Consider the following 16,643-nt stretch of genomic DNA (forward strand, 5'->3'; position numbering starts at 1 on the left):
ATGAAACATGGCCGCAACAACGATAATAGATGGCAACAAAACTCAACATCTAATTTCAAGGCCATGGAGATTGTTCGAAATGACTTCATTTGGATGCAACATGGCCGTAACAACGATAATAGATGGCTCAAATTTCAAGGCCATTGAAATAGTGCAAGATGGCTTTGTAGCATATATGAAACATGGCCGTCACAACGATAATAGATGGCAACAAAACTCAACAGCAAACTTCAAGGCCATTGAAATAGTGCAAGATGGCTTCATTTGGATGAAACATGGCCGTAACAACGATAATAGATGGCAAAAAACTCAACATCAAATTTCAAGGCCATTGAAATAGTGCAAGACGGCTTCATTTGGATGAAACATGGCCGTAACAACGATAATAGATGGCAACAAAATTCAACATAAAATTTCAAGGCAATTCAAATAGTGCAAGACGGCTACGTTTGGAACAAAACTTAACATCAAACTTCAAGGCGATTGAAATAGTGCAAGATGGCTTCATTTGGATGAAACATGGCCGTAACAACGATAATAGATGGCAAAAAACTCAACATCAAATTTCAAGGCCATTCAAATAGTGCAAAACGGCTTCATTTCGATGAAACATGGCCGTAACAACAATAATAGATGGCAACAAAATTCAACATCAAATTTCAAGGCAATTCAAATAGTGCAAGACGGCTACGTTTGGAACAAAACTTAACATCAAACTTCAAGGCGATTGAAATAGTGCAAGATGGCTTCATTTGGATGAAACATGGCCGTAACAACGATAATAGATGGCAACAAAATTCAACATCAAATTTCAAGGCCATTCAAATAGTGCAAGACGGCTACGTTTGGATGAAACATGGCCGTCACAACGATAATAGATGGCAACAAAATTCAACATCAAATTTCAAGGCCGTTCAAATAGTGCAAGACGGCTTCATTTGGATGAAACATGGCAGTAACAACGATAATAGATGGCAACAAAACTCAACATCAAATTTCAAGGCCATTGAAATAGTGCAAGATGGCTTCATTTGGATGAAACATGGCCGTAACAACGATAATAGATGGCAACAAAACTCAACATCAAATTTCAAGGCCATTGAAATAGTGCAAGATGGCTCCATTTCGATGAAACATGGCCGTAACAACGATAATAGATGGCAACAAAACTCAACATCAAATTTCAAGGTCATTGAAATAGTGCAAGATGGCTTCATTTGGATGAAGCATGGCCGTAACAACGATAATATATGACAACAAAACTCAACATCAAATTTCAAGGTCATTGAAATAGTGCAAGATGGCTTCATTTGGATGAAACATGGCCGTAACAACGATAATAGATGGCAACAAAACTCAACATCAAATTTCAAGGCCATTCAAAAAGTGCAAGACGGCTACATTTGGATGAAACATGGCCGTCACAACGATAATAGATGGCAACCAAATTCAACATCAAATTTCAAGGCCATTCAAATAGTGCAAGACGACTTCAGTTGGATGAAAACATGGCCGTAACAACGATAATAGATGGCAACAAAACTCAACATCAAATTTCAAGGCCATTGAAATAGTGCAAGATGGCTTCATATGGATGTAACATGGCCGTAACAACGATAATAGATGGCAACAAAACTCAACATCAAATTTCAAGGCCATTGAAATAGTGCAAGATGGCTTCATTTGGATGAAACATGGCCGTAACAACGATAATAGATGGCAACAAAACTCAACATCAAATTTCAAGGCCATTCAAGTAGTGCAAGATAGCTTCATTTGGATGAAACATGGCCGTAACAACGATAATAGATGGCAACAAAACTCAACATCAAATTTCAAGGCCATTCAAATAGTGTAAGATGGCTTCATTTGGATGAAACATGGCCGTAACAACAATAATAGATGGCAACAAAACTCAACATCAAATTTCAAGGCCATTGAAATAGTGCAAGATGGCTTCATTTGGATGCAACATGGCCGTAACAACGATAATAGATGGCAACAAAACTCAACATCAAATTTCAAGGCCATTGAAATAGTGCAAGATGGCTTCATTTGGAAGAAACATGGCCGTAACAACGATAATAGATGGCAACAAAACTCAACATCAAATTTCAAAGCCATTGAAATAGTGCAAGATGGCTTCATTTGGATGAAACATGGCCGTAACAACGATAATAGATGGCAACAAAACTCAACATCAAATTTCAAGGCCATTGAAATAGTGCAAGATGGCTTCATTTGGATGAAACATGGCCGTAACAACGATAATAGATGGCAACAAAACTCAACATCTAATTTCAAGGTTATTGAAATAGTGCAAGATGGCTTCATTTGGATGATACATGGCCGTAACAACGATAATAGATGGCAACAAAATTCAACATCAAATTTCAAGGCCATTCAAATAGTGCAAGACGGCTACGTTTGGATGAAACATGGCCGTCACAACGATAATAGATGGCAACAAAATTCAACATCAAATTTCAAGGCCGTTCAAATAGTGCAAGAAGGCTTCATTTGGATGCAACATGGCCGTAACAACGATAATAGATGGCAACAAAACTCAACATCAAATTTCAAGGCCATTGAAATAGTGCAAGATGGCTTCATTTGGATGAAACATGGCCGTAACAACGATAATAGATGGCAACAAAACTCAACATCAAATTTCAAGGCCATTGAAATAGTGCAAGATGGCTCCATTTCGATGAAACATGGCCGTAACAACGATAATAGATGGCAACAAAACTCAACATCAAATTTCAAGGCCATTGAAATAGTGCAAGATGAATCCATTTCGATTAAACATGGCCGTAACAACGATAATAGATGGCAACAAAACTCAACATCAAATTTCAAGGCCATTGAAATAGTGCAAGATGGCTTCATTTGGATGAAACATGGCCGTAACAACGATAATAGATGGCAACAAAACTCAACATCAAATTTCAAGGCCATTGAAATAGTCGAGATGGCTTCATTTGGATGAAACATGTCCGTAACAACGATAATAGATGGCAACAAAACTCAACATCAAATTTCAAGGTCATTGAAATAGTGCAAGATGGCTTCATTTGGATGATACATAGCCGTCACAACGATAATAGATGGCAACAAAATTCAACATCAAATTTCAAGGCCATTCAAATAGTGCAAGACGGCTACGTTTGGATGAAACATGGCCGTCACAACGATAATAGATGGCAACAAAACTCAACATCAAATTTCAAGGCCGTTCAAATAGTGCAAGAAGGCTTAATTTGGATGCAACATGGCCGTAACAACGATAATAGATGGCAACAAAACTCAACATCAAATTTCAAGGCCATTGAAATAGTGCAAGATGGCTTCATTTGGATGAAACATGGCCGTAACAACGATAATAGATGGCAACAAAACTCAACATCAAATTTCAAGGCCATTGAAATAGTGCAAGATGGCTCCATTTCGATGAAACATGGCCGTAACAACGATAATAGATGGCAACAAAACTCAACATCAAATTTCAAGGCCATTGAAATAGTGCAAGATGAATCCATTTCGATGAAACATGGCCGTAACAACGATAATAGATGGCAACAAAACTCAACATCAAATTTCAAGGCCATTCAAATAGTGCAAGATGGCTTCATTTGGATGAAACATGGCCGTAACAACGATAATAGATGGCAACAAAACTCAACATCAAATTTCAAGGCCATTGAAATAGTGCAAGATGGCTTCATTTGGATGAAACATGGCCGTAACAACGATAATAGATGGCAACAAAACTCAACATCAAATTTCAAAGCCATTGAAATAGTGCAAGATGGCTTCATTTGGATAAAAACATGGCCGTAACAACGATAATAGATGACAACAAAACTCAACATCAAATTTCAAGGCCATTGAAATAGTGCAAGATGGCTTTGTAGCATATCTGCTATACAAAACTTATTATAATACACACTATCAGCTATAGACACATTGTAACACACTTTGGAAAGCCAAACCACACCATTGTAACACATTCATTATAACACATTCAGTAAATCAGATCATACCATAGCACCGCAACCAGAAGAGTTCAGGCCGTCCATTCAAACAAATAACAGATGTGACACACTTATCAAAAACAACCGAAACGCACAACATAAGCAGGAACAGTATGTAACCCAAAGCAGGAACAGTATATGCATTAAACCCAAAACAGGAACTTAGTGACAAGAACCATCGTTCTTGTCGACAAAAGACAAACGTAACTAGCTGAGTGAAAACAATAACTTTCCGACATAAAACCCGGAACCAAATGTGTGAAACTCTTAACTTCATTTGAGTATAAATAAAACCAATTCCAACCGTGGCAAGTCAGATTCGTTCGGACTGTCAAGATAGGACATTACGCTGCCCAAAAATCTTCGCCTTCCAACATATTTCAAGAGTTTAGTTATGTCCCGATATTTTCCGCACCGAGTCTGAACTCGTTGGGAAGCGCCAAGACAGGAGGATTTTACCGTCCGACTTGGCTTGGAACAGACAAACAACTTAGTCTTTGAGTTCTTGTGCTTGAAAGTCGATTTATTCATGCTTATTCCTAACTTATATACTAATTTTCTGCTGATCGATCGCGATCAGCAGTTTTTATTTGGTCGATATTGTTTACATTAGATTTGCTTACAATTGTTTTCGTTCGGTCGGTCAGTTCCCAGGCCGTGATGACCTAATTATGCGGCGCTGTCATCAACATCCTGACCCCGTAATTCCTCGTAGAGGGGTTACTATTTGGTGACGGTTTAAACGGCGGGGGCGTAAAGTGTACATTTTAGCTCGTACTTGTTTGATAATAAATGCTATGGTTATTCCTAATATTAAAGTGGCGACGCAGGCTATTGTACTTGTAATTATTATGAGGTAGAGCTGATCCCTATTTGTTTCTTCTTTTGCTCTGCGCCTTAAATTCAGTATTTTGGCCAGCGGCTTGAAACACATTTTGTTTCTACAGCTTCAATTTTCATGGTTGGCTGGATTTCTATGTTCTTGGTCTGTATTTTACAGTCTTGGCTAAGTGTTATTACCCCAGCTTGATACGCGGGATGTGTCAGTGTTTTGTTACATTTGAGGTATATTTCGTTAGGATGAGAAGAGTAGTATAGGATTTTGTTCGGCTGGGAGAGCTTTACAAATTTGGTTATTGAGTTTTTAATTGGTTTTATACCACACAAGCATTCTGTTTTTATATGTCTGAAAGATGAGGATATACAATCCAAATCTCTTCTAACGGCTACATCGGAGGACACGTGATGAGTACTATTGTATCGCGTAATATCTGTAGGGTATATATAGTGTATATCGTTTATAGCTATTACATTTTCATCTAAGTCCAGAGTTGTAAAGTTTTTTAGGTTTGGTATTACAGTGATATGGAATATTTCGAATCTCTCTTGCGAAACGATGACGTTTTCAATATGTACTATTATTTCTCCCCTAAATAACTCTTTGCTAGAAATTCGGGGTGGTCTAGAATTATATACCCATCGAGTAACCTTGATTGTATCTTCTCGGAAATTTTCGTCGAGTCGAATATGCTAAGGGCCTGGATTTCTAACTCTAGATACCTTGTCGTAATGTATTGTACTATGTCTTCAGCTAGCATGATTGTTTCTGTGACATGCTTTATAAGTACGTTTTTTTGTTTTCATTGAAGCTTTTATTAAGACTCTTAATACCTTCGTTCATATGGTCTATTTTCATATTAAGTTCGTTTCTAAGTCTGTCACCCTGCTTGATTTTATGAGTCATGTCTCCCGATATATGTTTCAATTTCTGGTCTTCAGAAGCTCTAAAGAGGGCTAACTGTTCGTCAATACCGTCTTCTCCAAAAGAATACCTTTCAAAAATCCAAATATGCCGCTAGATCGTTTGGTTCGTCTTTTACTGCAGTCTGTGAGAGTTGAAGTGCGTGTCGAATGTTTTGTTGTAATGTCAATTTCAAATTTAGAAGATTAGTGTCCATGTCACTCAGTGCCTTGAATACTGTGGTCACCTCTTTCTCCATTGTCAGTAAAGTCTCTGTGTCATTTTCGGGGTGTATTTTCGTGTGGAAGGTTGTTTCCCACACACCCCTTTTCATGAGAAGCGTTCCTTCGTGGTCGAAGAATATACCAGCTTCTTCAACTGGTTTAACTGAAAGATTGTCTGTTAGTTTCCATGCGGCCAACAGGCTTATAATGCATAGATACCGGGCCATTATAAGGTTTTACGAGATGCTTCCTCCTTTTTGCAGGAGGAGTTTTTAATTGTTCAGCTAATTTCTTGACGTAGGCGATGTTGACCGGTCTTTTAACTTCCCACGAAGGTACGTCTGCAATTTTCTTGCCCTTTACTTCTAGTACTGATAAGTTGATAACAGGGCGTTTGTATTCGCCGTTTTCAACTTTAATCTTTGCGGATCTAACTTGCCCGTCTTTAGCGGGATAAACTTCTACTACCCGGCCCTTTAACCACCTACCCACGCGTTGTTCGTCTGGGAAGACGACTATGTCATCAGGTTGTATTGGGTCTGAGCGTTCTATCCACTTTTCTCGTTTGGCTAATGTTGGGAGGTACTCCTTCAACCAACGTTCCCAATAGTTTTGGGTGATAACTTGTGCCTTCTTCCAGTTGTTTCTGCTAGCTTCAGCTGCTGAAATCCCAGCTGGCGTAGGTTCGGCCTCTCCGGAACACCCTATCAAGAAGTGAAACGGTGTGAGAGGTTCGTCGTCTTCAGTTTCGAGGGGATGTGAGTAAGAGGTCTATTATTGAGAATAAATTCGATCTCGATAAAGGCCGATCTTAATACTTCTTCTGGCATATTATCATTATTTGGCAGCAAGCTCTTGGACCATTCTCTCCCATACACCTCCAAAGTGAGGCGCGGCCGGGGGATTGAAGTGCCATTTGATACCGTTGGTTGCACATCTTTCGATGAGTTCCGTTATTTGCCTGTTTGCCCCAACGAAGTTTGTACCATTGTCACTGTATATGTGACAAATCTTTCCACGCCTATGCTGCACATTTTTAGGCACATTATGAAGGAATTTGTACTTAAGTCTTTAGCGATTTCTAAATGTATAGCGCGCGTTGTCATACACGTGAATATCGCTCCCTATCTTTTTCTACCCTTCTTCCGATTGACACTGTCATGGGTCCAAAGTAATCTACACCTGTATGGGTGAAGGGTTTTTTGAACACAGCGGCTCGGCTTTCTGGAAGGGGGCCATCATCGGGGCAATGGGACGTGCGCGTTCATTTTTGCAACGCTGGCATTTGCTGATCACGCTTCTTACCACGGCCCTAAGGTCGATTACCCAAAACCTTTGCCGGATTGCCGCAATAACTGCTTCCATCTTTTTATGCATGTAGCGTTCATGATAATGCTGTATGATCAATTCTGTCACGTGATGCCTCTTGGGTAATATTATGGGTTGTTTCACGTCATCGGAGAGGTAGCATATATTTGCTAATCGTCCCCTTGCTCGTAGTAGTCCTTCTATTACTTGTGGATTGAGATTCTTTATTGTGCTGTTTTTAGAGACTTGTCCATTGAGTGAAAGCTGAACTAAATCATCTTCGTATATCTCCCATTGTGCCTTTTGCAATAGGAGTTTTTCTGCTTTATCCAGGTTTTCCTTTTCTACTATCGGGGAAAATGCTAATCGCTTGACCTTGCTTTTCAAAAATTCTATATATTTTAAATTGATTGCCAGTGATCTCTTCAGTGTTAGCCAATTTGAACACCATTCGGTTTTTATAAAGTTGAATGTTCTCTTCTCTATGGTTTTAATCATAAGATTTGGACTGATTTCTTCATGAGTAATGATTAGCTTGGGGTCCCTATATTCAATTTCCCTTTGTGGTAATTCTTAATTCCTCCTTAACAGTCTCGGCGAGTCTGACTCCGAGTACTGCTGCTTGAAGTTCCAGCTTAGGAATTGAGAGTGGTTTTATTGGTGCCACTCTCGTTTTTGCCGCCACTATGTTTACGTCAATCCCCTTTTCTGTTAATGTTCTTAAGTACACTACTGCTGCGAACGCTTTCTCCGAAGCGTCAACGAAAGTGTGTAACTCAGTTACTTCGATATTACTAGCCACCGAGTAGCATCTAGGTATTTGTATGTGTTCTAGTTCCTTTATTCTTTCCTTCCATCTTTGCCATTGTTCTATTATGCGTTCTGGTACTGGGCTATCCCAATCCAGTTCTGTTTTCCAAATTTCTTGGATGATGACCTTCGCTTGCGTAGTATAGTTTGCCGCTAGCCCCAATTGATCATATATTTTCATCAAGTAGGCTAGCATTTCTCTTTTTGAAATTATGGAACACGGGGTATGCTTAAGCTTATACCTTAACACATCGTTTGTTTTGTCCCAGTATTGCCCCAAAATTTTCTCAAAATTCATATCTTTATTAGAGATGTGCAGCAGCTCTTGTTGTGAGGATCTATCATCTGGGATGCTTCTTATTACCTCCTGACAGTTAGAAACGAAATTTCTCATAAAGAAATGCGCTCTATCATGTATGAGGCAAACCTCGTTAATAGTCTTGATTGCATCATTGATAGTCCGAAAACTATCAAGATAATCATCAAAATAGTGGTTTTTTTACTAATGCTTCCACTGCAGTGGGGTATTTGTCTTTATATTTTAAGGCGTTTTCATTTTTAACGAACTGGGCACAAGCAGGAGAGCATGTGGCATCGAAGGTCATGACGTTCATAACGTATACTTGGGGTTCGTTGCGTGGATTATCCCTGAATAAAAATCGTTGAGCCACTTGATCTTCTTTGCGGATCCGTATCTGATGGAACATCTCCTTGATGTCCCCTGAACAGGCGATAGGGTATTCGCGAAAGCGGATTAATACTCCAAAAATTGACGTAGTGGCGTCTGGTCCGGACAAGAGAGTAGAGTTAAGTGAAATCCCTTCGTTCTTTGCAGCTGCATCGAAAACCAGTCTTGGTTTTGGAGTTGGCTTATTTGGATTGATGACCATAAAATGGGGAATGTAATTGATCTTTGGATCTCTATTCAGCAATTCAAATGGTGTTAGTTTACGAGCGTAACCTTTCTGAACATAATCAGTAATTTGATTTTTATACCAGGTTTTCATCTCGTCATTACCTTTCATTTTCCGTTCTTGACTTTCGAGCCTTCTTAGCGCCTGTGCGTAGCTGCTTGGTAAGGATACATTGGGATCTTTCCAAAGTAGGCCAATCTCATACTGATTATTTGTAGAGGAAAGCGGGGCAAAATGGGCATGTTAAGCAGTTTACTGAATATTCCATTGAATATGCCACAAAACACAATTATTCATGCATTATTGTATGCCTCCACTATTTATCTATGGATTAAAATTGCCACATAGAATGAAAACAACTTAAAATCATGAAAACAGTGTAAAATAAAAGTTGATGTTTTACGAGAAGCTATTTTGACACGCAGGGTAAAATGGGCATAGCCCTGGGGCAAAATGGGCATATGTAAACAAACTGTGAAACGTCAAAACACTGGGGCAAAATGGGCCACAACAACTGCGCTTAGGTAATGGTCTATGCTTTTGCGCACGTTTCGTGAAATGTATTTTCGTTCTATCTTTTGTTTTGCTGGTCAGGAAAGCCCTTAAAATTCTTCCAAAAATATGTTATCAAAATTAAAACAGTTTTTACACGTTTAAATCTACAAAATCGATTCTTTTGAAGCTGTGTCTGTTATCATTATTGAGGGGACAAATACAACACCATAGCCTCACCAAACGCCATTCGTCAAAAGTATCTGCCCATTTTGCCCCAAGCGTAACTGCCCATTTTGCCCCACGTAAAGCATTTTTGTATTTTATGTTATATTAGTAAAAATACGCATTCGATCGCCTTGCTTTCTTCAGACAAATTGTATAGAAATATCATATCTTTAATAATTTATAATGTAAAACTTCAACGCATCCCTGTGACACTGGGTTAAGCTTATTTTCGAACAAAACAAAAATTACATCAATATGCTACTAAACCTTATTTTGCACTTTTCTTGGTAATTTGTTGTGTTAGGGTTATGAAACTTACATGGTGTTCATAAAACACTCTAATGAATACATTTTGAGCATTGGAAAGTAGCTTTGTAGTCAAATAATGCTTAAATAGATGGTGCCCATTTTGCCCCACATGCCCATTTTGCCCCGCTTTCCCCTATATTTCAGTGTGTCATTCATTACACTTAGGGCTCTTTCATGGTCCTTTGATTTTGGGGTGAATTTGGTTTCCCTTACGCCAAATTCTTCTGTTGAAAAAAACCTTTTCATCAGGTCCCTCATTGACTTTTCTTCCTCCTCTTTCTTATCCTGTATTGTGAAAAGATGTTGATTTTCTTTTGCATCACCATCTCTGCACTTTCCAAATACGACCCAACCAATGCGTGTTTTGTGTGCCACTGGTTCATTGGGCGCTCTGATTTGGACTCCACAGCTTGCGTGTAATAAGCATGTGGAAGTCCTAACAGAATGGTGGGTTTAGCATTTTTGTAGCTTGAAATATTTACCGTCTTTAAGTGGGAAAATTTTCTCTTCAACACGTTTGCATTGATGCTTTGAGTGGGTAGGTCCAGTTCATTTACTGTCCTAATGTCCTTGACATAAAGTAGCCTGCCGTTTGGACCTCTGAGTTTCAGAGATACCGACGTGCTTGTATCCTCTAGGTTGCATCCATTTGTCCACGAAAGTGTTAACGGCTTCCTTGGGCCATGCAGATTTAGTTTCTGTCTTAGGCTTTCTGTCATGAGGCTCGTTGAGGATCCTGGGTCTATCAATGCAAATGTTTCGATGGAGTTGTTTTCGTTATAGACAGTTATTGGCAGAACTTGAAATGGGTATTGTTCCGAGTTTTGATGAAAATTTAAATGTGCTTTTGACGCCGCGCCCATTGAGTTGAATTTTTCTTCATGCAATATGGTGTTGTGTCGTCGTCCACAACCATTCACTGTACACTGCGGCCTTGAGCGACAGTTAATGGCCGCATGGTTAGAGAATTTGCAGCAGTTAGTGCAAACGTTTTTCTCCTTCAGCATTTTCCATCTTTCGTTTACTGAGGCATTCTTTAGCTTGTAACAAGATATGGTTTCATGAGGACGGCTGCAAATTAGACAGCTTTTATTTGAAATTTGATAGCTGGCTGAATAGTGAGTATTCAGCCTTGCCGGTCTGTCTCTTTGACCACCTTCCATAGCAAGAAGTGTGATCGCCACGTCTTCTGTTGGTTTCAACCATTTGCTGAAATCTTTCAAGGTTTTGATTTTGTCACCTTCCTCGTTAAGTGAATCTCTGAGCCACCTGGTTTTAAGGTCCGGAGAGAGTTTTGCGACCAGATCTGTAAGGAGCCTTTGGTCCATCAAGTACTCCGTTTGGTTCAACATGGTCATATTTTCCACCATGTTATTCAGTGCGTTACAGAACTCAATAATCGAAGATGGATTTTCCAAAGATGCCCGTTTAACCACCATAAGGTCTTTTAGTAAAGCGTTAAAAATGCTAACTGGGTTGCCATATAACCTCCCCAATCTTTCCAAGATTGCATCCACGTTACTTGGGTTCAACATCAACCCGCTAACGGATCGCAATGCATCTCCCTTAAGGTGAATTTGGAGCCGTGTAAGGTTTTCCAAATTCGTAAATTTTTCTGTTCGAGTGGTTTCTTCGAACAGTAGTTTAAAACGAGGCCATGTTCTATAATTGCCATAGAAATCCGGAAGTTTTAAAACTGTCTTCTTGCGTGGAGCAAAACCCAAGTTTGCCATTTTATTTACGTTTGTTGTAAGTGTCTGTAGGTCGTCTTGTAGGTGAGTTGTGTCGGATTGGTTATGTATTTCTTCATTTCTTAATATGTCTTCTAGTCTTTCGATTTCCTTCTCACACCTTTCGTTTTCTTCTCTAGTTCTTTTTTTCCGCTTCAGTTTTTTCTTTTAGTAGCCTCTCTGTTTGCATTAAGGCCTCCCTATTTCCCTTGCGTTCCTCAGCTATTGTGTAGCATTTTGGACACACATATTTTTTAACGGGACCTTCTAGCTTCAGACATTTGAGATGTAACCATCTGTCACACTCGATACAATTAACTTGTGTGTCCCACTCATCGGGGTTCTTGCATAGCTTGCAATTGCCTTTCGGGTTGCTTTTAAATATGATATCCATACTACTCACTTTGCGTAACCGGTGGATAAAGTAACTGGGCTGTCGCTGCCGATCTGAATGGGTGTCGTCGTGTCGTTGCTGCTCTTACAACGCCCCTACTTGTCCTGCTCGAGGTCGTCTTCAGGTGATCCCCCGCGGTGTCGTCAGTACCCCTGTCTTTTGGTCGCCTTCAGATCCGCTGCTTGGGTAGTATTGCCGCCACGCTTTTCGTTGGATAATTGGGTCTTCCGGGGCGATGACCATTGGCTACCGATCACCGTATCAACACACGTCAATAAGCTGGACACGTACTACTCCACTAGTTCGCACTCTTATCAACACCTTTATGTTTGTGGTTTCCCGGAAATGCTAAAGCCGGATACGGTTTAGCTCGAAGATTTCTTTTTGTATGCACGTCCCGTATTGTTACACTCCCCAACTGTTGATCTTTTCTTGATCCGCACATTTACTTGTGTTGTTGTAATTGGAGTACACTGCCGGTGCTTTACGGGAACGTCCGTAAACCGCGGTCGTTAGCGTCTTGTGGGTTTTACTACGTTCTCACTGCAAATGTGTGCCACACGCGTAATTGTTTACACTGCACTTTGTTACTAGTACGCTACGTAATGATTTTCGATCAGATGTTCTCAGGTCGTCCGTTTTTAAACGCCCTTTCTGAGGTTGCGTTTCACTGCACACACACCCTTTTTGTTTTATTTACAAACCTGTGGTACGACCGAAACGATATAGCGAACATCGTTTTTTTTACCACCGGTGTCTTTATTCAATCACAATATATCGGTGATCGTACGGCGCCTTACTGAATTCTGTCTCTGTACCTTGGACTTCTTAAGCACTGTTTCAGGCGTTTTTTTTTTGCACTCGTTTGGGCTACTATTATACATTCGCGATGTTTTCCGCTTTTACGAACCTTCCTCCGTTGGAGCGCCGGTTGTTTTTCTCTATCGGTCAGGAATACGTTCGTCAAGATCGGAAGCTAACCTCCGACTTGTATGTTCCTGCCGACTCTGGGTTTCAAGATCGGAAGTTAACCTCTGACTTGTACGTTGCGAGGTCTCTACTAATCCTCTCTGGAGCCACCATATATTTTCCGCACCGAGTCTGAACTCGTTGGGAAGCGCCAAGACAGGAGGATTTTACCGTCCGACTTGGCTTGGAACAGACAAACAACTTAGTCTTTGAGTTCTTGTGCTTGAAAGTCGATTTATTCATGCTTATTCCTAACTTATATACTAATTTTCTGCTGATCGATCGCGATCAGCAGTTTTTATTTGGTCGATATTGTTTACATTAGATTTGCTTACAATTGTTTTCGTCCGGTCGGTCAGTTCCCAGGCCGTGATGACCTAATTATGCGGCGCTGTCATCAACAGTCCCCCTTCCCAAGGTAAGGCTTCTAAACTCCAACGTTTCCAGTAAGGGAAACCTCTTAAAGGTTTCTATGATCGCCTGGACGATCAAGTATCGAAAGGTCCGCTCGAACGAAGTTTTATTCCACCTCGGCTCATGTCAGCGAAACACTGACCTACCGCGACGGTACTCGAAGTACAGTTGTACGATCATCGCATTACATGGCGACCGTGACCTTAATCTGCAATCGACAGGCAGAAGTGTAAGCAAATTATTTCAAGTAAAATGTGATACGTACAACGGTAATGTTGCGACGAAACCGTTCGACACCCTTGGCGATTGAGCACCCCTGAGACGAAAGCCTCACCGGGCGAACGCCAAGAGAAGTGCAATGAAACTCTGTCGACCGTCGGGAGAAGCAATCCAACCAGCGAGGAGAACGGAGCAGAATACAAATCCGCAAGAGTGACGAAGATTAGTAAGGAAGCGTAGATATTCAGATTAGTGAAGGGACGAGAAAAGTGAGTGAAAAAGTAATTTGAAATGTGATCGTGTATGTCATAAAATATTTTAAATATAGTTTCAGAACCGTGTCAAAGGCGGTTAACGAAAAATCATCCCAACATTTTCTGAAATTTTCTCTGGCATCAGAGAAGAAGTAAGATGGACAGCACACCGAAGTGCCAGCTGTGCAACCGACCCGAAGAAGAGCAAGCCACGATGGAAAAATGCTGCTTGTGTACAAAATGGGAGCATGCTGAGTGTGCAGGACTGTTCGTGGAGATCAAAGATCCAGCATCGAGGTATGTATGCTCGAAGTGCAAAGTGAAGCAGGAAACCACAGCTGCTAAATTTCGTGACGATCGGGACACAGCCAGTTTAAAGCCTTCAGTGCGGTCCAAGAAAGGGTCAGTGGCTTCTACTAAAAGGAGCGAGAGGATTGCGCAGGAAGTGTACCTTCCACTCTTCTCTCAGTGAACGTGGAAGAGCAGCTTAAGCTGGTTGAAGAAGAGAAACGCTTAAGAGAACGCGAAATAGAAGAGAAGCGAGAGCTGAAACGCCGCGAGAATGCAGAGTTAGCCCGCCAACTAGAGGAAAAGAGAAAGCTGGCCGAGGAAGAAAGTCTTCTTCGGGAGAGAGAGCTTAAAGCCGAAGCGGAGATGAACGCTCTCGAAACCAGCGTACGTCGTGAATCACTCGAGAAAAAGCGCGAGCTGCTGTTGCAACAATCTCGCGCCAGCAACATGGGTTCACAGGAGAGCTATAGTGAGAAGGTAGTGTGCTGGCTTAGAAAGAGTGAAGAAATGCCTGGAGAAAAGGAAAGGGAGAAAGCTGTCTCTCGCGCCGGCTCGATGCTAATGAATTTACAGCCTTTTGTAACATCGAGTGCCAGAAAGAGAACGAACGAAAAGACCATGGTGGAGGAACGGTTAAAAGAACAATTGGATCTATCAGGGAGACAGATAGCCGCACGTCACGTACTTGGTAAAGAAGTTTCCTACTTTAGTGGTGACCCGGAAGATTGGCCGCTATTTTTTAGTACCTTCGAAGAAACATCGCAAACTTGTGGGTTTAGTAATGCGGAAAATTTAATACGGCTACAAAGATGCCTCAAAGGAAACGCGCTCGAGCTAGTGAAAGATCAACTTACGCTGAAAGAGAATGTGCCCGATATACTCGAAACGCTCAAAATGATATATGGTAAACCGAGCCTACTTATTCGTTCGCTCCTTAACAAAATCCGCTGCATGTCACCGCCGAGACCGGATAGAATGAGAACAGTGATAGAATTTGGTTTATCGGTAAAAGCTCTGACTAATCATATGAGAGCAGCTAAACTAAACGCGCATCTAAATAACCCAACTCTATTGGAAGAGCTCGAAGAAAAATTACCAGGTGATATGAAGTTGAATTGGGCCGCCTATCAAGAAGAAAAGGCAATAGAAGGGCTAGAAGGCTTTAGTGATTATGTCTCACAACTGGCAAAACGTGCATGTGCAGTTACGAATGACCTACACGAAATAGCTAGAATAGGAGAAAGAAGAAAAAACATACGGTCGCCTTAAACACACACGTAAGAATGAATGTAGAAGAGGAAACACCGAACGAAAGGTCAACGTCCTCATATCGTCCTCCTAGTGCAACACAAAGGAGACAATGTGCAGTATGCCAACGTGAAGGTCATCGTGTTTACGAATGCGAGCAGTTCAAAGCCGCCGATGTGGATGAACGTTGGAAATTTGTAAATACCAAGTCACTATGCAGGACGTGTCTAAATAACCATGGTAAATGGCCTTGTAAATCCTGGCAAGGTTGCGGGGTGGATGGATGTCGCCTGAAACACCACCAGTTGCTCCATCCAACAGTAGCAACCGATGAAGCCGTAAGCGCATGCGCATCACACACAAACGAGGTAAATGCTATAAGTCAATTATTCAGAATACTACCCGTTACCCTGCACCATGATAATACTTCACTAACAATTTATGCATTCGTAGATGAGGGCTCGTCATACTCATTAATCGATGAAACGATAGCCCAAAAGTTGAACGTGCATGGCAAAAAACACCATTGACCCTACAGTGGACAGGACAAGTGACAAGGAAAGAGCCCGGCTCAGAAATAATACGCCTGCAAATATCCGGGAGAGATAAAAACATTAAGTACGGACTGGAAAACGTGAGAACAGTCAGCCAACTTATGCTTCCAACACAAACGCTAAAATACGACGTACTACAAGAACGATACTCGCACTTGAAAGGGCTACCACTGCAGAACTACACACGCGCACAACCTCAACTGTTGATCGGATTGGACAATATCCGGCTTGGTGTGCCATTGAAAATTCGCGAAGGACGGCCACCTGAGCCAATCGCTGCTCTATGTCGACTAGGTTGGTCGATCTACGGAGGAAGTGCAAAAAACAAGGCACCAGCAGCGATAGTAAACTTTCATGTTGCACCCCAGTCAGATTGTAACAAAGAAGTCAACGACATGTTGCGAGACTACTTCACGATAGAGGATTACTGCACGAAAGTTACAAATGAGAAACTGGACACAGAAGAAGAAAGACGAGCGAATCGCATATTAAAAGAAACAACAAAAC

At 41.0% G+C, this 16,643-nt stretch overlaps 1 protein-coding gene across 1 annotated transcript; it reads left to right on the plus strand.

Moving 5' to 3' along the window:
* The first annotated feature begins 15,591 nt into the window (after positions 1 to 15,591).
* On the plus strand, positions 15,592 to 16,092 carry LOC120900098. Its single transcript, XM_040306690.1, has 2 exons — positions 15,592 to 15,950; positions 16,036 to 16,092. Exons 1-2 carry the CDS (start codon positions 15,618 to 15,620, stop codon positions 16,057 to 16,059), a joined length of 357 nt encoding a protein of 118 aa, XP_040162624.1. The 5' UTR covers positions 15,592 to 15,617; the 3' UTR covers positions 16,060 to 16,092.
* The last annotated feature ends 551 nt before the right edge of the window (positions 16,093 to 16,643 follow it).

The sequence above is a fragment of the Anopheles arabiensis genome, chromosome 3, assembly GCF_016920715.1.
Source record: "Anopheles arabiensis isolate DONGOLA chromosome 3, AaraD3, whole genome shotgun sequence".
In the NCBI taxonomy this organism is placed as follows: Eukaryota; Metazoa; Arthropoda; class Insecta; order Diptera; family Culicidae; genus Anopheles; species Anopheles arabiensis.

Excerpts from the sequence above, each read along its gene's own strand:
- LOC120900098 (XM_040306690.1), top strand. The coding sequence starts at position 15,618 with ATGAATGTAGAAGAGGAAACACCGAACGAAAGGTCAACGTCCTCATAT. Across the intron at positions 15,951-16,035 it reads GCGCATCACACACAAACGAG|ATGAGGGCTCGTCATACTCA; the intron begins GTAAATGCTATA and ends ATGCATTCGTAG.